Source organism: Malus sylvestris, chromosome 13 (assembly GCF_916048215.2).
Source record: "Malus sylvestris chromosome 13, drMalSylv7.2, whole genome shotgun sequence".
In the NCBI taxonomy this organism is placed as follows: domain Eukaryota; kingdom Viridiplantae; phylum Streptophyta; class Magnoliopsida; order Rosales; family Rosaceae; genus Malus; species Malus sylvestris.
Genome location: NC_062272.1, coordinates 11,206,547 through 11,228,071, shown reverse-complemented (window position 1 = coordinate 11,228,071; position 21,525 = coordinate 11,206,547). Strand labels below are relative to the sequence as shown.

General features: G+C 38.0%; 2 protein-coding genes, 3 non-coding genes and 1 pseudogene across 5 annotated transcripts; 2 read left to right on the top strand and 4 right to left on the bottom strand.

Moving 5' to 3' along the window:
* Nucleotides 1-78: 78 nt before the first annotated feature.
* On the bottom strand, nucleotides 79-700 carry LOC126595696 (uncharacterized; annotated as a pseudogene).
* Nucleotides 701-1,035: 335 nt separating this feature from the next.
* LOC126598237 (U2 spliceosomal RNA) lies at nucleotides 1,036-1,230 on the top strand. Its single transcript, XR_007614753.1, has one exon. It is a non-coding gene; the product is annotated as a U2 spliceosomal RNA (small nuclear RNA).
* A 9,566-nt stretch (nucleotides 1,231-10,796) lies between these two features.
* On the bottom strand, nucleotides 10,797-10,874 carry LOC126598279 (small nucleolar RNA snoR118). Its single transcript, XR_007614783.1, has one exon. It is a non-coding gene; the product is annotated as a small nucleolar RNA snoR118 (small nucleolar RNA).
* A 64-nt stretch (nucleotides 10,875-10,938) lies between these two features.
* Nucleotides 10,939-11,010, bottom strand: LOC126598270 (small nucleolar RNA R66). Its single transcript, XR_007614774.1, has one exon. It is a non-coding gene; the product is annotated as a small nucleolar RNA R66 (small nucleolar RNA).
* Nucleotides 11,011-12,873: 1,863 nt separating this feature from the next.
* On the top strand, nucleotides 12,874-13,752 carry LOC126597153 (calcium-binding protein CP1-like). The gene has a single exon (XM_050263919.1). It carries the CDS (start codon nucleotides 12,946-12,948, stop codon nucleotides 13,447-13,449), a length of 504 nt encoding a protein of 167 aa, XP_050119876.1. The 5' UTR covers nucleotides 12,874-12,945; the 3' UTR covers nucleotides 13,450-13,752.
* A 1,516-nt stretch (nucleotides 13,753-15,268) lies between these two features.
* On the bottom strand, nucleotides 15,269-18,469 carry LOC126597152 (DNA replication complex GINS protein SLD5). Its single transcript, XM_050263918.1, has 6 exons — nucleotides 17,950-18,469; nucleotides 17,017-17,139; nucleotides 16,734-16,810; nucleotides 16,529-16,635; nucleotides 15,795-15,894; nucleotides 15,269-15,700 (listed from the first exon to the last, which is right to left on the bottom strand). Exons 1-6 carry the CDS (start codon nucleotides 18,112-18,114, stop codon nucleotides 15,586-15,588), a joined length of 687 nt encoding a protein of 228 aa, XP_050119875.1. The 5' UTR covers nucleotides 18,115-18,469; the 3' UTR covers nucleotides 15,269-15,585.
* Between the last annotated feature and the right edge of the window lie 3,056 nt (nucleotides 18,470-21,525).

The window sequence follows — 21,525 nt, the reverse complement described above, 5'->3', positions numbered from 1 at the left end:
TTTAGAAGCCAAACGTAGCCCATTACTCAAGTATTTATTGGAACAATTGACAGTTCCCAACCAAAGAAACGACCTCTCTTAAGTGCCTGAAGGAGATGCTCTGGATAATCCTTGATACAAGCGACGCTGTGCTGTGATTCCACTGAAAATCCCAACTGCTGCATCAATCCCCTCGTTCACTGCACTCACCACTGACACATCCGCTGCAGAGTCTATGTAATCAATCGCAACCAATCGCAACCAATCGTTTGTCAAGCAATTAACATCAATTTAATCCAATATCTATTCTCACTTAGTCAGCAAAAAATCAGTTAAATTTTAGTTAATTATCTCCGGCAAGAGTGTAAACCAGAGAAAGGTTGCTGATATCAACCACATCCTCGAAGCTTGCGCCGCAGATGAGCTTGACCCATTTGCCATTCTCAAGAGATTTTGCTGGAGAGGAGGTTTTTTATGGAATCCCAACAGTTCTTATGAGATTCTTCGCTTCTTCAAGGCCTTTGCTGCTTGTAACCTTCACTTTGGCTGAAATTTTTAGCACAAAACTTTACTGTTAGAGAGAGAGAGAGAGAGAGAGAGAGAAGAGAGAAGAGAGAAGAGAGAAGAGAGAAGAGAGAAGAGACCTTGGTGTTGGTGGTGAGGAGAAATTGAAGCATTGCAGAAGAAGCTCAAGGCCATCATCTCAAACATCCATTAACGGATAATTGTACGAAAATTTTGGCGGTTTGGAAATATCGCAAAAAGTTGTTAATCTGTTGGGGGCAACTTTCGGTTTTCATCATATTTCCCAAGAGCTGTAGTTTCAGTTATGTACTTTCACTAATTTTTTCTATTTTTTTTATCTTATTAGCTTAATGCATTTGCTTTTCTGTGTATGCTTTACGGGAGCTGCGGAGAGGCCTTAGGTGAACTTGGGTTGAAGTACGAGGACAGAAAGAGTACTTCGAAATAGTGCATTAGAATCCCACATCGACCACAGAAGAAAGTAGAAGAATGAACTGTGTATAAAAATGAATGCCCAATATTGACATAAGCATACCTTTCTCGGCCTTTTGGCTAAGATCAAGTGTAGTATCTGTTCTTATCAGTTTAATATCTGATACGTGGACCAATGGTTCACACGATATTAAATTAATTTTTTTGGGTGAGAGCTCATTTTAGTAGCTTGCTACTAGAGCTTTCATGTGTCGTCCAAGCGTTGCACTATTGCTCGGGCCTGGCACAACCCACCAAATCCTAGTTTTAAGTTTTCATCCCCCAACCTATATTAAGCAATACCAATCAATCTGTGGGAAGCCAATTTTGTAGCGATGTTCATTTTTATTTTGGACCTCCTCTCCTCGTCCCAGCTCGTATGTGCTTTTAGATTCTCTTCCTTTAATTTGCCTAGGGGCTTTACTTTTAAATTTTCACACAATGTTTCAAAAACGTCAAAACAGCCATTTTAGTTTGTCACTTGTATATATTATCCCCTTTTATTTCTGAAATTGAAGTTCCAATTAGCTTTTGGCAATACCATCTACACTTTGCTGTTTGTATACGTTTCATATCCCACATCGGCTGCACAAAAAACGTGGGAGAAACAAGATAAGTATAAAATACAATACAACATTACTTTAAATATGCATGTTTATTATTTAATTTTAAGAGATGATATGCATGATGTCATTGCTTGTACAGATATAAAGTAATGCACTCAAATAAAAAAATGGACATTCATATTTATAACATATACGTCTATAGTCTTTTCTTACAAACTCAACACCTAAATGGTAGAGTTGGGATAATTTTTAAGCACTTGTTATTATAAGTATATGAGTAAGTATTTTCTTACAAACTCAACACCTAAGTAGTAAAATTGGGACAATTTCTAAGCACTTGCTATTATAAGTTTGAGTGAGGTCGACTTTTTTGCAGTGTTGTTGCTATTATAAATATGGCTGTACGAGGAAGATTAACTTTTTGCAATGTCAATAACAACCGTTCGCAAAAACAAATAGAAATCAAATGCCATTTACTTTCACTAGTAGTGCTTTAGTTTGACATTAAATTTAAGAACAGATCTATGATTCTCTGTATCCATGGACTCTATTTCCATAATCCCATACCCCTTAAAGAATGTAAAATCCCCAGTCCCAGAAACAATTCCAAACTCTCCTCCCTCCATTGAATAATGGTTAGCTCCTTGAAATGCCAGACTACTTCCTCCATTTTCTCCATCTGTGGATATCACATTCTTAGTTTACCTTTATACAACTAAAAAACTACATCATATTCATAAAATATGATTTGTTTATGCATTGTTAAAACCTAACACACTTAGTTTAATTAGCAATATTTTTCTCTCAGTTGTAGAAAAGAGGTTTCCAGCTCGAATCCTTCATTTTCTTAATAAACAATAACAAAAATGAATGCACTTAAAAATTTATAAGGTTCATATTTATTACATGACTCTAGGTGACAAAGGAAAAATATGAGGCCATTGAAAATGGGAAACCCTTTGGATATTTTCAAAAAGTTGACCTAGAGTCCTAGATATTTTCAAAATGTCTCCAACTGTTGTTGCCAAAAATGGAGATCTATTTAGATAAAGGTTTATATATGCAAAACCCAAAATATCATCTGGGACTAGGTCGATGCGAATGACAATTTAGCGGTTTCTCTGTCTTACCAAAACTTCTATGTGAAAAGATGGCCTAGTAACATGTCTCTAGAGGAAATCTACTTGGAAGTGGCCCAGATAAAAGGTCTTCCCTCAACTTATGCACTGAGAATAGTGCCAAGCGTTTCTCAGCCGAGGTGGGGGAGTTCGTTGAACTGGAGGACCCAATGACGGCGATAGGGTTTCTAAGAGTAAAAAAAACCCTGGTTAATACTGGAAATCCATTCATCACGTGGTGCTGGCTACCAAGATCTAGAGATATGGACTCATGAATTGAATTTAGGTATGAACAGCTCCAAGACTTTTGTTACAAATGTGGAAGAATTGGGCATATCAGCACTGAGTGTTCATTTTGGCCCAACCGGGGGGAGGAGGAGGGCTTACAGACCAACGTTCCCTGAACCTAAAACCCTCTTTGTTGGCATCGCAAGAAGTAAGGAACACAACGGCTTTTCCCAAGTAACAATTGGTGGGACCTTACCACGTGAGGCTCATAATATAATTATGAGGGGTGATGGATTTAGGCATGGCTACCCTAATTTGATTAGGTTGGATACTCAAGCCCACCGCCCGGGAGGGGGGTGTAAGCATTCAAGACCTGGTGGAACAATGTATGAGGGATGGGCCTTGCTACAAACCCAAATTAGGTGAGTCATCTCCATCTGGTGGCCAACCTAGTAACCCAATAATGCAGGGGATCTTTGGAGACCCATTCCCAAATCTTGTAATCTCCAATATGGCTATTCCATGTGAGGTGGAGATGGCCCAAGGAAAGCCCAATATCTTTGAATAGATGGGCTTGAAGTGAAGCAATGACAAGAAGTCTTATCTAGGAGTGCAATCTCCTAAGAAAAATGCAAAAGCTAGGGAAGGCAGCATAACACAAGGAAGAAGGAAAAAAAGTTGTTTTGATGGTATGTCCATGCGAGAACAGTGGTCTGCAGTTGAGAATGCAATCTTTGCAGAGGATGACCTGCAAGATGTCCCAATGATGGAAGAAGACAATATCTGGGACTACCTTAATGGTATTGCTGAGGATGAGAGTTAGGAGCGAAGGGTGGGAAAAGAACCCCGGGGTGGTGGCGGCCGACCTTAAACAATTGTAAAATCAATATGATGCACCTCTTATGGAACTGTCATGGTCTAAGGTCGAACATGGTGGTTTGAGCCCTTCACGGACTCATACGAAAACATAGACCCTCTATGGTGTTTTTATTTGAAACCAAGATGAAAAGCCATAGATTACAAAAGGTGAGAAGGAGAATGGGGTATACTCATGAATGGGATGTTCCACCAGTGATGACGGCTGGTAGGTTGAGCCTCTAGTGGAATGATTCTATGGAAATTCTTATCAAAGTTGCGACTAAGAATTTGATCCATACCATGATACGAGAGAATGATCATTGTGATTGGTTTCAAGACTCATGGATATATAACACTCCTTATATGGCAGACAAGAGGGAGTTATGGGTTGGCTTACAAGGGTGTTGGAGCCCACTGCTGACCCTTGGTTTTGTGGAAGAGACCTTAATGAGTTCTTATGGGAATTTGAGAAATCAGGCGGCATGGAGGATTTGCACACAAGACCAAGATATCTTTATAAGTTTATGTCTACTATGAGACTAATTGACTTGGGTTTTAGCAGCCCAAACTTCATATGGCAGGGCACTAGGAATAATAGCTTGGTACATGAACTTCTTGATTGGGGCCTAGTTAATGAAAGCTGGCAATCCCATTGGCCTAACACCTCTGTTGTTCATGGCATAGTGCATGGCTCAGACCACTGTCTATTAATCTTAAGCACGGAGCCGGCTATTCCCAAAGGAAAAAAACTTTTCAGATTCGAGGCCTTCTGGGCTTAGGTGGATGGGTGCAGAGTGGCGATTGAGAAAAGTTGAAGTATCATGGGTGGTTTAGGTAAGGTGGACCATTGGCTACAACGCATTAATTTTTGCAAGGGGAATCTTCTGAACTAAAGTAGATCTCATTTCAAAGGAAACCAACATGAGATTAAAGGTGTCGCTGCTCTGCTAGATAAATTGGAGGAAAAGGACGAGAAGTTCTAGCATCAACAATCCCATATCAAATAGCTACAAACGGGCGATTCGAACTCCCACTTCTTTCACCAAACTATTATCCAATGCCGCTGCTTCAATAAGATTAAGAAAATTCAAGATGCGCAGGGGAATTAGAGGAAGGGATTAGTCGATATCCAACTGGTGGTCAATGCACATTTCAAGTGTTTCTTCACCTCTTGGGGCAGTCGGGAATGGGAGTCAGTTTTGAATAGTGTACAACCATATGTCGCTGAGGAGATGAACTCTCATTTTTCGAGCCCAATTAATTTAGCTGAAATCAAGATGGTCATTTTTCAGATGGGTAGTCTGCGGGCCTCAAGCCACGATGGTTTCGATGAGGTGTTTTTACACTCCTACTGGGATGTTATTCAAGGGGAGGTAAATGCAATGGTTCGTGCTTTTGCTAATGGTGATGACAACCTAAGGAAGCTTAATTCAACCCATATTTTTTCATTCCAAAAGTTACAAACTCGATTTCGATGGGACAATTCCGTCTGATTAGCCTTTGTAACTATTCATATAAAACTTATCGAATATCTTAGCTAATTGACTGGAGCCCTAGTTGTCGTCCCTGATCTCCCCGAGCCAGAATGCCTTTGTTGGGGGAAGATAAATTCAGGACAATATTCTAGTAGCACATGAGGTCTTCCACTTTCTAAAACTCTAAAAAGTCAAGACGAAGTTTGAATTAGCAATGAAGATTGATATGAACAAGGCCTATGACATCATAGAATGGGATTTTTTTTAGAAACAGTTATGCTCCATATGGGTTTCAACCGGTGGTAGGTCAACATGGTGATGGGATGTGTATCCATGGTGTATTTTTCTGTCTTTATCAATGGGCAGCATGGGAAGAAATTTAAACCGTCGAGGGGCTTCCAACAAAGGGATTCTCTCTCAGTATACCTTTTCCTCATCGTGAGTGACGTCTTGTCTAGGCTAATACAAGGGTGGTGGAGGATGACTTTTTGGAGGGAATTCGACTTAGTATGCACGGCCCCACTCTCTCCCACCTATTCTTTGTTGATGATACCCTCATACTCTTGCAACTTCGATACCGAAATGTCAGAATTGTGAGGATCCTCGACTTGACACATCCCAGTCTCGATTCCGCCGTAGCACGATATTGTCCATTTTGGGCCCCGACCACACCCTCACGTTTTGTTTCTGGGAACTCACACGAGAACTTCCCAGTGGGTCACCCATCCTAAGACCGTTCTCGCCCGAACTTGTTTAACTTTGGAGTTCCGATGGAACCCGAAGCCAGTGAGTTCCTAAAAGGCTTCATGTTATATGGAGGTGGGCATGTACATATAAGGCACATCACCCTTTCTTTGTTGGTTGATGTGGGATGTTACAATCCATCCCCCTTAGGAGCCCGACGTCCTCGTCGGCACACTCGCATCACACGGCAAAGTGGCTCTGATACCATTCTATCACATCTCAGTCTCGACTCCGCTATAACACGATATTATCCGTTTTGGGCCTTAGTCACACCCTCATGGTTTTGTTTCTGGGTACTCACATGAGAACTTCCCAATGGGTCATCCATCATAGGACTGTTCTCGCCCGAACTCACTTAACTTCGGAGTTCCGATAGAACCCGAAACCAGTGAGTTCCCAAAAGGCCTCGTGTTATATGGAGGTGGGTATGTACATATAAGGCACATCACCCCCTCTCCATTGGTAAATGTGGGATGTTACACGACTCTTATTGCTTAACGTTGGGACATGAGGTTAATATGCAAAAGTCATGTATTTTTTAGGGCCAACATCCCGTTCGCGACTCGGATGGAGTTGTGTGGGGTTTTGGGTATGCAAATGGTGGAAAACCCTGGATTGTATATGGGTATGCCAACGACTTGGGGTAAATCTAAGAGGTAGGCTTTGGCGTTTGTCAAGGATCGAGTTATTGCAAAAATCCAAGGTTGGAAACAAAATTTCTTATCCCAAGCTAGCAGAGAGGTGTTAATTAAGGTTGTGACTCAGGCCATTCCTGTCATGTTTCGATCTCGACACACGTCTAGGATCAACACATGACGTCGCTAAATACCTGTACTTCTATCCTACCCTGCTTTCAAGATATGAGCCATACACACTCTCACGATCCAATTGCGTAGTAATTTTTTGTATACATTATGGCTGCATTACGTACCCTAAACAGGGATCAAGCCATTCGTAGTTCGTCAAATACTACGCTCGACTTTTATCACAATACTTTTAAGTAGAAAATCATAGCACTCATCAATCAATTTTTAGAACTTGACAAGCATGAAATTACTAGTTTCAAGCTACATAGCAATCCCACATAACAATCAACATTTTCATTTCATCCATCACATAAATCATCATGTTTCCCATATAAACTCGCAGTTCATAGCATTTAACATATTAAAGAATCAACAAAGCACAATATTATTCTCTAGTCACAATTGTCAACTAATCTGATCGTAATAATAACAATCATATCCAACATCATTCCACAATCACTCCAATTAATCAATTCCATGAATCACATATGCACGATATTAACATTGAAGTACGTTAATCAGTCAACAAGATCACATATCAAATCACAAAATTTAATAAAGGAATTCAACATAATTCCCTACCTGGATTCCAAGTAATAACATGATAAATCCAATTTATAAACACAATGTCTACTGTGAACAATTTCTATTCACTCGAATCTAGGGGCCGGACTAACTTTATGGAAGTGAGCAAGAGTAAGGATTTCAGACCACTCAACGGAATCCAACTAAACTACGGTCGCCTATTTCAAATGTACCAAGTACAACTAATCCTCATCACCCCTAGAATGCATATGGTCCCCCATCGTAGATATACCAAGCAGAACCATAAGCATAATCTCATCGTGCAGGCAGTGATCACCTATCGCGGATATACTAAGCATGATCACCCCTTAATACATATGGTCCCCCATCACGGATATACCAAGCAGAACTATATATGCATAGTCTAATCGTGCAGGCGGTGATCACCCATCGTGAATATACTAATCATGATCACCCATGAAATATGTATGGTCCCCTATCGCGGATATACCAAGCAGGACCATCCATGTACCACTGTTACACATCAACCCTAAGCCAAATAATAATTGTCATTATCTCATTCACACAGGTATGCCAATCATGTACACACATGCTTTCCACACCATTCCACAATCGCATCAATCTATATTATATACCAAGCATTAAAATGCAGGGCTAGCGATAATGTTCGGTCGAAACCTACATCTCTGAAGAATGGGATTTCGGACCACTCAATGAAATCCAACAACATCAAGTTTCGGAACACTTAACGGAACCAAAACACAAGCGGGATTCCAGACCACTCAAGGGAATCGCATAATAGAAGGGATTTTGGACCTCTCAATGGAATCCAAGTGGATACGATTCCGGACCACTCAACAGAATCGCGAAGTACAATAGATATCAAACCACTCAATGAAATCCAAGGTAAGATACGATTCTGGACCACTCAACGGAATCGCGAATCACGAGGGATTCCAGACCTCTCAACGAAATCCAGACGGAGCAAGGAACCGGACCACTCAATGGAACCCCAGCAGATACCCAGTTCCGGATCACTCAACGAAACCGAGCGAAAGGCCAAGAAACATATCAACGGCTTGAATAACAAAACATGAACCAAGTGCTCAATTTACAAAGGCTTAACAAAATGAAACAAAGCACAAGTACTAAATTTAGAACAGATCAACGAAGCGAGAAATGAAACAATGAAATGGGATATGAAACAAGCTCTGAAACAACAAACCCCATGGCAATGGGTTAATGGTCCACTACTAGCCCTCACATTTCATCACATTATACCAATCATGCAAATCAAACCACATTTCAAATATGCACATCAATCACATTTCACAATCATCATCAGTACAGAAGCCAAATCATGTTTAATAAATATAGGTCTATGGTTAAATATATAAAATCACATTTCAAATCACATTATAAAACAAAGTCATATTCACAAATAATACCAATATAAGAAATCATGGTAATAACCATATCACATATATTCAATTCACTCTCTATCCAATGTAGGCCCACTAGACTTCACTTAAGTTTCCTATAGTACTAATTTTAGTATTTAGAATGTTTCGAGACATGATGACCAAAAGTCAACTCTCGGTCAAAAATGGGGTCCACAATTCTACATAATTCAATCCGGAAGATTCATATATAGGATTTCATATCCGTATCTTCCCAAGAGTCTCATTAAGATCGTAGAACAAGATATTTAAATCTCATTGTGATCCAACGGTCAGATCTCCGCCAATCACCAATTCAAATGGCGGTCAACAATTAGTTTTACAAACTTAGATATTCAATTCGGGAGGATCCGTATGTCAGATTCTTGATCCGTCAATTTCTAATGTGCTCAAATATTATGTGCTATAACGCACTAAAGTTTGGAGACGATCCAACGGTCGAATTGTCAATTCGTATAATGATCAAGTGATGTATCATAGTGAAACTAGGTTCAAATAATCAAATCACATCATATGGATATCAAATATGAAATCAGGGCATCTAATTGGACTTAGAAAGACATTGTGGGTCCACTAGCCACCACGAGTGGCAGTTTCCAACGAACAGAAACCCAATTTTCCGACTAACTCCAAAGATTACCAAATTTCACAGAAATGTAGATCTCAATGAGTAGAGCAAATTTCATACCTATGACTAAGGCCAATTTGGCCGGAAAAAGCTCTAATTTCCCTCGAACCCCCCGGAAACCTTAGAAATGGGTGGCTTCGATCCATCACCTCCGGTGCTCCGTCACCCCTACAGTTGTTTGGGCTTTGTTCCTGGGCTCACTATAGGCGGTGGTGATCGAAGGGAATCATTTCAGAATTGGTCGATTGATGGCAAGGGACCCCCGCACCCACCCGTGCGGGTATCACAATTTCAAAGCCATTTTCATCAATTTTTTGGGTGGAATAGGTAAAGGGAAGGTCATGGAGTGTTTCCCAGGTGGTTGCTCGGCTTAAATCACCAAAATTTGGCCAGAGGAACCAACGGGTTCCATTGTTTTCGACCGGGTTGGGTCGTAAAGGGTGCGGGTCAAAGATCCCCCGCTTACCCTTTCTCTCATTTCCCATCCTTTCTTTCTTTTCTCATTGGCTCTCTCCTACTGTCATCTGGTAGATTCTAGTCTTTTCTTCTTCTTCTTTTTTTCTTTAATACTAATTATGAAAAACCAAACTTTGTAACTAAATAATTAAAATTCTAATATTAACAAAAATATAGTTAATAAAACCTAATAGATATGAAATACGTAAATTAAATAACGAAATTCCAAGGACGAGATTTCACAATTCTTGCATATCCCATGAATGTATTATGCTTCCTTGAAAATTTGTGCAACGATATCGATTCGGCAGTTGTCAGGTTTTGGTGGGGCCAAAAGGAAGGGGAGCGGAAAATCCACTCGGTGAGTTGGGCTTCTATTGGCTTGGTGAAAAGGAAGGAGGTATGGGTTTTAGGAACCGGGATGAGTTCAACCTCGTCCTGTTGGCAAAGCAATGTTGGCGTCTAATACATGAACCCAATTCTCTATGGGCTCGAGTGATCAAAGCAAGGTATTTCTCAGACAGTATTCCAAGAGCTAATGCTAGAATATGTTACATGCTACTCTAAGGTGCAAGTACTCCGTTGTGTGCTGTGTGTTAGACCACAAGGAAGGGGAAGCCTAGCCCGAAAGTACATGGAGTAATGTGGAAGCAAGAATAATTCTTTCACTTTCTCCTCCTAAGTAATTTCATTGTTGTGCTTTGAGATGCATAAACCCAAAACCACTTATATTTTTGTTTGATCGTTTCATCTGTCCCGCTCAGGTGAAGAAAATGGCTCATGTTGGCCAGGAAGTTGTGATCGTTGAGGGTTCACACCCATTGCATCGCCATGAGATGGAACGGAACGATATGCTGATGTGCTTGCTGCTGGTTTACTTCAAGTGGCTGACCCATCTCCTAAAAAAATGATTTAGAACGAGAGAGAAGTTGGAATATATCAGAAATAGCTTTCTAGGCTGCATTATTTGTGCATCAAATTTACTCAGAGCCCAGTGCTGACTTCATCATCTATACTTTCTCACTCCAAATAATTTTTTTTTTTAAATTAAAATTCTTAAAAAAAAAAAAATAAAGGGATCCTCAGAAACCATGCTTATAGTTATCATCAATTCCATGATCAGGTCTCGAAGATTTAATCCATCATCGGAGCCCCCACTACGCAAATCCAAATTCTTCAACAAATCAATTTAATATAATATCAGATGCAAAAATAAACAAACAAACAATCGGATGGAAAATAAAATATAAAAAATGAAAAGGGGATTTGGCAGGGTGTTATTCACTGAGCCTGGTTATTGTTCAGAGGCGAAGCGACTCAACGTTCCTGCACAAAATCTACCTCCTCGTTCTTTATAAAGAACATAAAACCCTAAAGATCCAGATTAATGGGATCCAAGGCTTCATCAAGAGGCGCACGATAGCAAACACCACGATACTTTCTCTCCATTTTTATCCCCAAAACCCAAAAAATAAAATAAAAAATAGCAGAAAGGGAGGGGAGGGAAGGAGGGTGTGTTTAGATGCTGGAATTTTTAGGAAGGATTAGGGTTGTGGGGTGATGAAATGGTTGAGATTTATACTAAGAAAAGCCCCTTCGTGTTAGTGATATTACGAATGAACCATTACATTAGGCTCACTTGGATTGGATCCAACATAAACAGCCCAATTTAGGAACTGCAAACCCAAAACTTCCTGGACCTTATTGGGCCTACAGAAAAAAAAAAAACCAAAGCCCAAACGTTTGTGGAAATATAGTAAAGTAAAATATACCTTCCAGGAATCGAACCTAGAATCTGATTACGATGGAATTTATTGAGCCACAACAGTCACCAGGTGATGTGATACTTTTTGGTCCACTATTTAATTTTTCATGAGGATATAAAATGGTACAATCCAAATTAGATACCGTTTGAAATATCAAATGTGTTCTTTACCAAAAAAAATAAAGTAATATCAACTGTGTTGTTAGTTTTACTTCTAAACCCTCTATATACAAATAATATACAGTAAACATAGTCAAGGCTCGTCTGGTAGCCACATTGGACTATTCAGATTTGATATCCTTTTGAAAGATTGTAATTCTCTTTGTTTTTTTTTTTTTTTAACAAACAAGATAGTGTTAGTAAGTTAAATTACTAGTTGGTAGGGTGAAAGAGGGGCTTAAGTGGGTATCAAACTCGCACAAAAATGTATAGGCATAATTATTTTTTATCATTGCGATAACATGTCTATCATTGTAGTTTCCTTTAAATTACATTTAACAAAAAGTCAATGGTATATTCAAGAGAGAAAATAAGGGAATTAACTGTTAAGAAAATAAAAGTCAAATATATTAATAAGCCATAATATATTAAAAGTCAAGTATATTCAAGAAAGAAAATGGGGAAATAAACTTGTTTGTTTTTTTGTTTTTTTTTTGGTAGAAGGAAATAAACTTGTTTTGGTAAGTCGGTTTATGCTACTAATTGGAGGTTTAAACTTAATCAAATCAAACCCTAATGCATCATTAATTCAATAATTACCACCATCTCATATCAATGTGGTATAATTCAAAGTTCAAACTTCACCGTAGAAATGGGAGATAAAGACATCTTGGTCTTTGGCTGGTTCTGCACCGCTCGGTGTTGTCAATCAAACTCCCAACAAACAAACAAACAAAACCTACCATTCCCCCCGATAAATTTTTAATTGTGATATAAATATAAATGGTACACCACGTGTTTTAATAGAAGTAGTGGGAAATTTTACTTTTAAGTTATTAATTTTTTAGCACACATATCTCACAATTTATATAATAACACGTGATCTATCATCCCGTGTACTGGTCACACTGAAAAAATCTCTCCGGTCCGCCCACCATTCCAAAGAAACCCTAACACTCATGACGTCACTCTGTACGCATTAGTCACACGGAATTACCCACGTGGCAATTCACCATTTACTCTCGAAATCTTGTGAACCACGCAATTGTGGCACCAACCTTTTCCGTCTATAAATACCCCGAATGGCTCTCACAAAGTCCAAGTTGCATTCCACAAGCTCCACGCACACGTTGTTTAACACACAGCGCTTTTCGCATCGCAATGTGTCCCTCCGGCCGAACGCTCAGCTCGCAGACGGAGACGACGGCGCTCACCTCCGACTTCCTTCCAGCATTCAACGTCCTGGACGCCGACCGCGACGGAAAGATCAGCAAAGACGACCTCCGAGCCTTCTACGCCGGCTTCTCCAGCTCCGGCGTTGACGAAAACCTCATCGGTTCGATGATGTCGGCGGCCGACTCCGACAACGACGGCTTCGTCCAGTACGACGAGTTCGAGCGCGTTTTGGCGGGCGGCCGCTGGCCGAGAAGCTCGGGAGTGATGGAGGACGTGTTCAAGGTGATGGACAAGGACGGGGACGGCAAACTGAGCCACGAGGATCTGAAGAGCTACATGAGCAGCGCAGGCTTTGCCGCCAGCGACGAAGAAATCAAGGCCATGATAAAATTGGGCGGCGGCGATGAGAACCAAGGGGTGACTTACGCTGGCTTGCTTAAGATCCTGGCCGTTGATCAAGTCGGCCAAGTCCAAGTTGCCAGGTCTTAATTTTTGGCTTAAATGTAGTGATAATATAATTTAATAAATGTTCGATTCGATAATAGATGGAGAATAAAGCTCCAGCAAGTTTTTCGCTGTATTTTCCAGCAAAGTGGTGGGAGAGGGGATTACGGTGTCGTCACAATCTTTGTGATGACAAAGCACAATTGATGGGTGGGTCCCTGTTTCGTTTTGGTCGGTTTTGTTTAAATTTGTTTGGAATATTTTTTTTTATACTAAGCAAGTGTATTCAATTGAGATTTTGAGAAATTTTTGTGGATTTATGAATTTATGGATTTTTATGGAGTTTAATTGATTTGTAGAAATTTCATGTAAAATTTTGATTCAATTCCCTTAAAATCTCTTAGGAATAGATGAGATTTGTAGATATTTAAAATACACTACAAAATCTCTCAAATTCCCTAAAATTCCTCAACTTTTTTTAATTCTTTAAAATCAAATTCTAATTAAATATAAACTTCTTTAAAATCTTAATTGAATATGTTTGTACCATACATGATCAATCCCGAAACTACTGAGCACCGGTCAACGTTATATTGTCAAGGACCCAGAAGAGTTTCCCTCCAATCAGGAGGCCAATCACAGTGCGACACGTGTCAACATTAGAAGCTAATCATAGCGCGACACGTGTCAACATCAGAAGCTAATCACAACACGACACGTGTCAATGTTAGAATGAAACTAGAAACTCTCTTCTATAAATAGAGATCATTCTCTCACAATATTTTCTAATGTCATCTGTACTACATCATTCACTAGTACTCACTAAAGGAGAGCTTGAACCTATGTACTTGTGTAACCCTTCACAATTAATGCGAAATCCTCTACTCCGTCGACGTAGTCAATCTGAGTGAACCACGTACATCTTGTGTTTGCTTCCCTGTCCTTATCCATTTACCTACTTATCCACACTAGTGACTGGAGCAATCTAGCGAATGTCACAAACTTAACATTTTCTGTTATACTAAAATCCTCACTGATTTTGTGCATCAACAGAATACACGTGGATTCTAAGAATCCTGATTAAATACACATTGAATTTCAAATAATCACTTAAATTTCTGACCCTCAAAATCTCAATTGAATACACCCTCCTAATATTCAATGATTTTTCTTTGGTTCTAACTTTAAAATACTTGGTGGCGACATATTGGCAATGAACTGCATACCTCAACTTTGTCTAATACTGCACACTGCGATTTGTCATCGCAAACTTTCATCTTTTAAATTAAACGGTCAAAATGATCAATTTTCAAATATCAGTTGTGGATATCAATTTATTAATATATCGTACACATTTGATTTGATTTATGTATCAATTTCGAATAAATTGTGATTGGTTTTGATCAGCTAAGAGATGATTTCTAATAATTTTAGTTGATCTCCTCAAAACAAAAGGCAATCCCGGCCGGATAAAGACAGGAGAGAAAGTAATCCGGGCCTTGATAACCACGGCCGATATTTGCACCTACTTTCACAATGCACAACTGCGAGTCTCGCCAGTTTCTATTGGAGGCCAGCTACGAGCAGTAAATGATTTTTGTTGATGTAGGAAAAACGATGTTCCACTTTAATGCTACGTAACATTTGATGGTCTGAATTTACGGAACCACAATAAAAGTAATAAACCCAATCAATCCAAGCCATCAATTCTACGTAGCAGGGAAAATTTTTCTGAAATGATGAATGATTTCTACATGTAGCTTAATTCCGAAAAACCAGTAGCTGTATCACTTCAAGCCCTACCATGCCCCCCCCAAAATCCCTCCCCCAAAACCCCTTTCACTAACATCGAAAAGAATACCAATTGCGCACAACGAACAGTCTTAGCCAATGATAAATGAAGAGTACATACAGATCTTGCTAGGGAGAAAATCGCTCCCCTAACTTGCACATTGATAGTTTCTTTTGAAAGAAAGGCACCGCAACATCAATAGTTTCCAAACAAATGTTGTAAAGCAGTAAGGCGGAGAGACCGCGGCATCATCTTTGGTTTGAGGATTTCATCATTTTCAACATTCTACGTAGAAGCACTGGATGTTGCTCAGAAACTCACTCCCATGACTTGCATATTCTTTTTAGCTTCTGAAGAAACCGGTCGAGCAATGAGGTGCTAGATGGTGCTCAGTATAAATCAATCTTCCCTTCCTCTACGAATTTCTTCACTGCTTTATAACGTACAAAGTATAACACATTAGGCTCCATTTCAAACGGTTCATCCAATGGTCTCTGGCTCGCACTGTCACAAGGGGAATTCAAACCCGTAAGCAAACAAAACAAGAAACAACAGTTTCTTCTATGAGAGTAAAAATGTTTATGAATATATGAGTTGCCTGCTATCTGATTCTCCATCTGCATTGTCCTCGAGCTGGATATGTCCAAGATAGTACTTGGTTTTGCAAACAACAAAAGTATCCAAATGTGGTCTCGGCACTGAAAAGTCAAACATAGAACATTGTTAGGGTTCAGAAGTCCAACCTACAAACTGCCTACCATATGATCAATAAAAAAAATCTGTTTAGTAGAAAATAGTATGCAGTTAAAGCAAGATATCAAGAACGGTAATAACAGAGGAAATACCAAGTCTACGAGGGAAAGCTAAGAATTTGTCAAACAAAATAATGCATTTGTTTCTGATAAAAACTTCATTATTAAACACACAAAAGGTCTGCAAATAAAGAAAAAACAGTAGGAAAAAAAAATCCTTGGTTCAATACACTAGCTTGTCATTGGATATCTCACCGCGTGCTAATGTTTTAAATTTTTTCTAAGCAACAATACTGACCATTTATCACATCAAAATTTATAATAGTATAGAGCAAGTTATGTGGATCTGCCGAACAATATCAGAAAATGCAAGCATCTTAGGTAAATTGTCGAAAAGGCCACCACATAACTAGATATATTTGAATGAAAACTTTAAGCATTAACCATAGCACTGAGCACAGCATTTGGAACTGATCTTGGGTAAATGAGCTGTTACCATAATAGATACACATGCACATATAGGGTGGAGAGAGAACAGAGATGCATCACGAAAATCCAAAAGGATAATGTGAATGTTTACCCATGTCAGTCTCCTTTTCACTTGATTGACGGAATACAGACTGATAAGTAGAAGGCAACTGCAACAGAACGCTCTTTTCAAGATGCGTCTGCAAATCAGCACAGCATCTGCAACGAATAACCATGTCAACTCCAAATCAGAGTAAACCTTAAGCATGTGCGTCCATTAATAGAACATAAAGTAATGAGATAGTTGGAACCCTCACCTTTCAACAAACACCTTCTCCTTCTCAGAGAGATGGCTTTCGGCATTATCCCGGATGTGAAACATGTATTTCTCAATCTGCAAAACGAAGTTACTTGAGAAACAAATCACAAAGCAGAACCAACGCGGACTTGAAAAACCTGTCCTACTTAACATCATGAAACATAGTGAATGCTCATCTCTCTAATAACGAAAAACAAGCAAAGAAGCATACAGTTGATTTCAAATGCAATGAAAAAACAAAACCAAAACACACACTAAGAACAAGGAGAAACGATTGCTACCTTCTGCAAACGAATTCGGAAATAAGATCGCAACAAGAACTGCGTCCTGTCCAAATCCATCTGGTAGAGTGACACAGTAAGCGGATCAATACCACTATCAGTGAACTCCTCCACAGTTTCTTCCTGTCATATATATCCAATTGGGGTTAGCAATAACACAAAAACACAAATTACTAGCACAAATTTCAACCAAATTAACACGGTAAACTAACAGTAAGATTATTTCTTCACTCTCTTACCGAATAATTAAAGTTAAAATAAAAAAAAAAGGAACAAAATCAAAATTGTATTCAATTGAGAATTTGATAGACTTTAATGGATTTTTATGGAGTTTAATTGATTTGTAGAGATTCCATATAAAAGTTTGATTCAATTCCTTCGAAATCTCATGCGGAGATGTGAGATTTGTGGATGCTTAAAATACACAACGAAATCTCTCCAATTCCCTCTAATTCCTCGACTTTCTCAAATTCTTTAAAATCAATTTCTAATTGAATACACTTAGAATGTTATAAATTTCTTTAAAATCTTAATTGAATGGTTCCAGATTTCTAAGGATTTTAATAAACTATCTTAAAATTCTAATTGAATACCCCTTCAATTTCAGAAAATCACTTAAAATCCTAATTGAATACCCCTAGATTCATTAAAAGAATTAAAATCCCTAAAAAATTCCAACTGAATACTCTCCCTACGTTAACAGTTCTCCTATATCCACTACGGGCTCATAACTCAACTGTTTGAGCGTTTATCTGAATCCGAGGTCCTATTCGATTCCCAAATATCGTATGTATCGACAAGAAATAAACATTTCTCCCGTATTCATTTAATTTCCAATACAAATATTTTTGTAGCTCAAATTCAACCAACTCAAGCATGACAGTAAAAAACAGAAATTAGGGTTTTGTTTGTTTTGGATTTAGGGAAATTTACCATCAATTGGATCTGCTCTACGATTCTCCGAACCAAAGCACTCTCGAACTGAAGAATCTCCGGAGCGGACTTCTCCTGCCGCCACGCCCTCTTCAGAAGCTCCACGTCCGTCTCGTAATCCTCCGTTGACCCCGAATCCAAGCCCGAGTCCAAACCCGAATCCATTCGATCCGATTCCCAAATTTTCCAGGATTCCTCCTCTCTTCGCTAATTCTCTCTTCTTCTTATGAGTCTGGAGGGAAACAAAAACTAATTGAGAGGGAAATGTGAATCGAAACTGGCGCCAAAAAGCTAATTTTGTTTCTTTTTGGAAAGTAAAAGTAATTCAGAAAATAAAAGGGTAGGAAAGAAAGAAAGATAAGGTGTTGGTAGAGGAGACTGATCACGAGTTTGTGCGTGAATCTAACACCGTTGGATTATCTATCAAACAGATGGACGGCTAAAAGGGGTTCGATTCACGCACAAACTGGAGATGTGTCCCGTCTGATACGATCTGATGGAGAATATGGGAGAATGGATATGAAGAAAAAGGGGTTGGGAAATGTTTGCCATTTATAGAAGGGGGGATTGGGAGAAGGAGATCGACCGACACCCACCTCGCGATTTGAACCAAACACTTGTGTGTTTACGTGTACCCCAAAATACTAACGTGGAAACCCACTTGAAATTTAGACTCTCCTTTTTTGCTAAAAAATAAATTTTATTAAGGTAAAGAGAATTTCCAGGAGCACCTGGAACTCATACAATCAAATAAAAGTGTTTAGTGAGCCTCACTAGGAAGCACCTTATCCTCAATACAAATATTTTCAACATTAAGACCAAGGAAAGTAATGGCATCTGCGAGGAAGTTAGCTTTTCTAAAAACTTGTTGCCACTGAATATAATTAAAAGAGTTCGCCAGCTATGTTATGTCCTCAACAATAGTTCTGAACTGAACCTCCAAGAGATCTTGCAACGGTCAAGAATCTCATCATTTACCATCTGGGGATCACATTCAATCATCACATCTTTGATATTTCTCAACTGATCTTCATCTTCATTATAACATAAAGGTCAATTAGGCGAGATATTTAGATTGAATCCACTCAATCTTTTTGTAGTTTGTACTTTGTAGTCTTTCACGAATAAGAATCCAACTAAAAGTTTAACTTTATGTGGAATAGAAAGTTTCCACATTTTTGCTACAAACCTCACTTCTGGTGAGCATTTCTACTTTCCTCGATTTGGATCCAAGCTATGGCGGAGTCAGAAACTTCTCTTAGGAGGGACGTTTGAGAAGTATAAAGAAATTAGACCAAATATAGTAATATATTGAAGAAAATTTTAAGGTCTCTTCTTTTTCTTTTCTTTTTTAGCATGGAAAATTTATCAAACAATAGTGATGGGGATTCAAAAAATTTATGAATAGTATTGAGATGATTATATCATAAGAACTCAAAAAATTAATGTCACAACTCAAAAAATATTACTATGAGATTTTAATTTCAACATAATTAATAGGATTTTGCTCTAAATTATATAGAACTTGTCATATATGAACAAACTAAAAAAAGAATTAATTTTTATTTGGTGAAAAATAGAAGGCTAATTATAAGGTTTAGTTTAAAAACAAAACAAAGGTTGTTGACACCAAGGCACTACAAGCTCTAGATTGCAAAACCTAGTGGACAACAAATATAGATTCGTAAAATTTCAGGATGGGCCTGGGCTTAAGATTCCAGTTGATATTTAATCTCTGATCTTCTGGGGCAAGATGGAAAAGTGGGAAATGAAAAATCCAATTATAGGTCCAAAACTTACCGTTTTGACCATTTCTTAAAACTCACCTCATCCCCTTAAAAGAGTACATTCCTAGCAGAGAGGATTCTCTTTCATGCCAAAGAACGATTTTGCCGAAATTTAGTGGCAAGCAAGTACAGTATTACGGTAAGCTCATTGTGAGGTTTAGCCTACTTCCTCATATTTTTAGTATAGATATCATCGTTTGTTCTAAACAATATATATATTTTTGTATAATTGAAAGAAAAGAAAAATCATGAGCATTGAAGTGATTTTGCAGAAAAAATTTTGTTTTTTTAATTTCCTTCTCACATGTTATCAAAGCATGTCTCTAATTTAAGAATAAAAATAACCGACGTTTCACTCTTGCTCTTTCTTTCTCTCTCACATTTCTCTCTTGCTTTTCTTTATTTCATATTATAATGTTTTCTGGAATTGTTACCGGCACTCTAAACTTTCTATAGTTAGAAAGAAAAATACATTTGTGAGTTAGAAAGAAAAATACACATGTGAATATTGTAGAATAAAACTTTTAAATGTTAATAACAGTTTTTTTAAATTATATTTAGGGCCCCCATCTAGCATGTTCTAAGCTTTTTCAACTTTGTCAAGCACGATGAAAGTGCGTAGTTGGCCACTACGGAAGTGGACTCCACGAATAAATTGGTAACAAAACGATTTACAAGTTTCCAGACATTTTTTTGGTTCTTTGTTATTGTTTCTATACCTTTTATCCCCATAATAATAATAAAAGGTCTAAGTGAATTATGAGTCTCCGTAGTAATAGAATAGTTGGAAAATAGCCTATACGATGAAAATAAAATAAGGATTTAAGCTCATGTGATGAAGTCTAATATGATTTAGGTTCAAAATTGAAATTTCCGTCAATTCTCCATTAATTATTAACACGTGAGTTACACATATAAGGGTTAAATAAAACTCTCTGTTAATTGTTTGTGAATTTATACGTGAGACTAACTTTAGCTAAATTTATCTTTTTAACCATAAATGTGAGTCTTATGTATTAACAATTAATAGAAAGTTACGAAACTTTTAATTTTAAACTTAAATTATAACATATTTCATCACATAAATTTAAATTCTAATTTTTTTTACGACATAGACTATCTTCTAACTATTCTATCACCACGAAAACTATTAATTCAATTAAGCCATAAAATAAGCTTTGTGAACTTGTAAAATAAGAGAGGCGAGGGCCTCCCTCCAAAAGCCGTTGTGATTTGTATATGAAAATCGTGCGAATTTAATAAGCGGCAGTCTGCAATGCGTAGTTAAGCATTCACAAAAGTTTCGGCCTTCAGGATTCACGTGTTATGGATCAATCTTGTCTATAAGGAAAAGGACAAGATAGCTTAGAGCCTTACAAACGTATGCACCGCTGTACGTATGTGATACTTTTTTAGTCGACTAATGTTATTCATACCATATTTTTATACCATTTTAGGTGGTATCTGATGTGGACAGTCACATTATTTAAAAAATTGCAAAACCCAAGGAAATGAATAAGAAAGACTTCTCGTATATCACAATCATCATTTAATTAACTAATTTTCTTAATTATTAGCTTATTAAATAATAAACTAAATTTAAAAATCTGATTAATTCAAATGATGTGGCTATCCACATCAGATGTCACCTAAGATGTTATAAAAATGTGGTATAAAAATAAAGTATGAATATCATTACTCTTTTTAGTCTTAAGTGGCTAGTTTATGATTTTCCAATGATCTAGATTTGAACACTTTCTAAGCTTCTACCACACATTCATGGTTACAA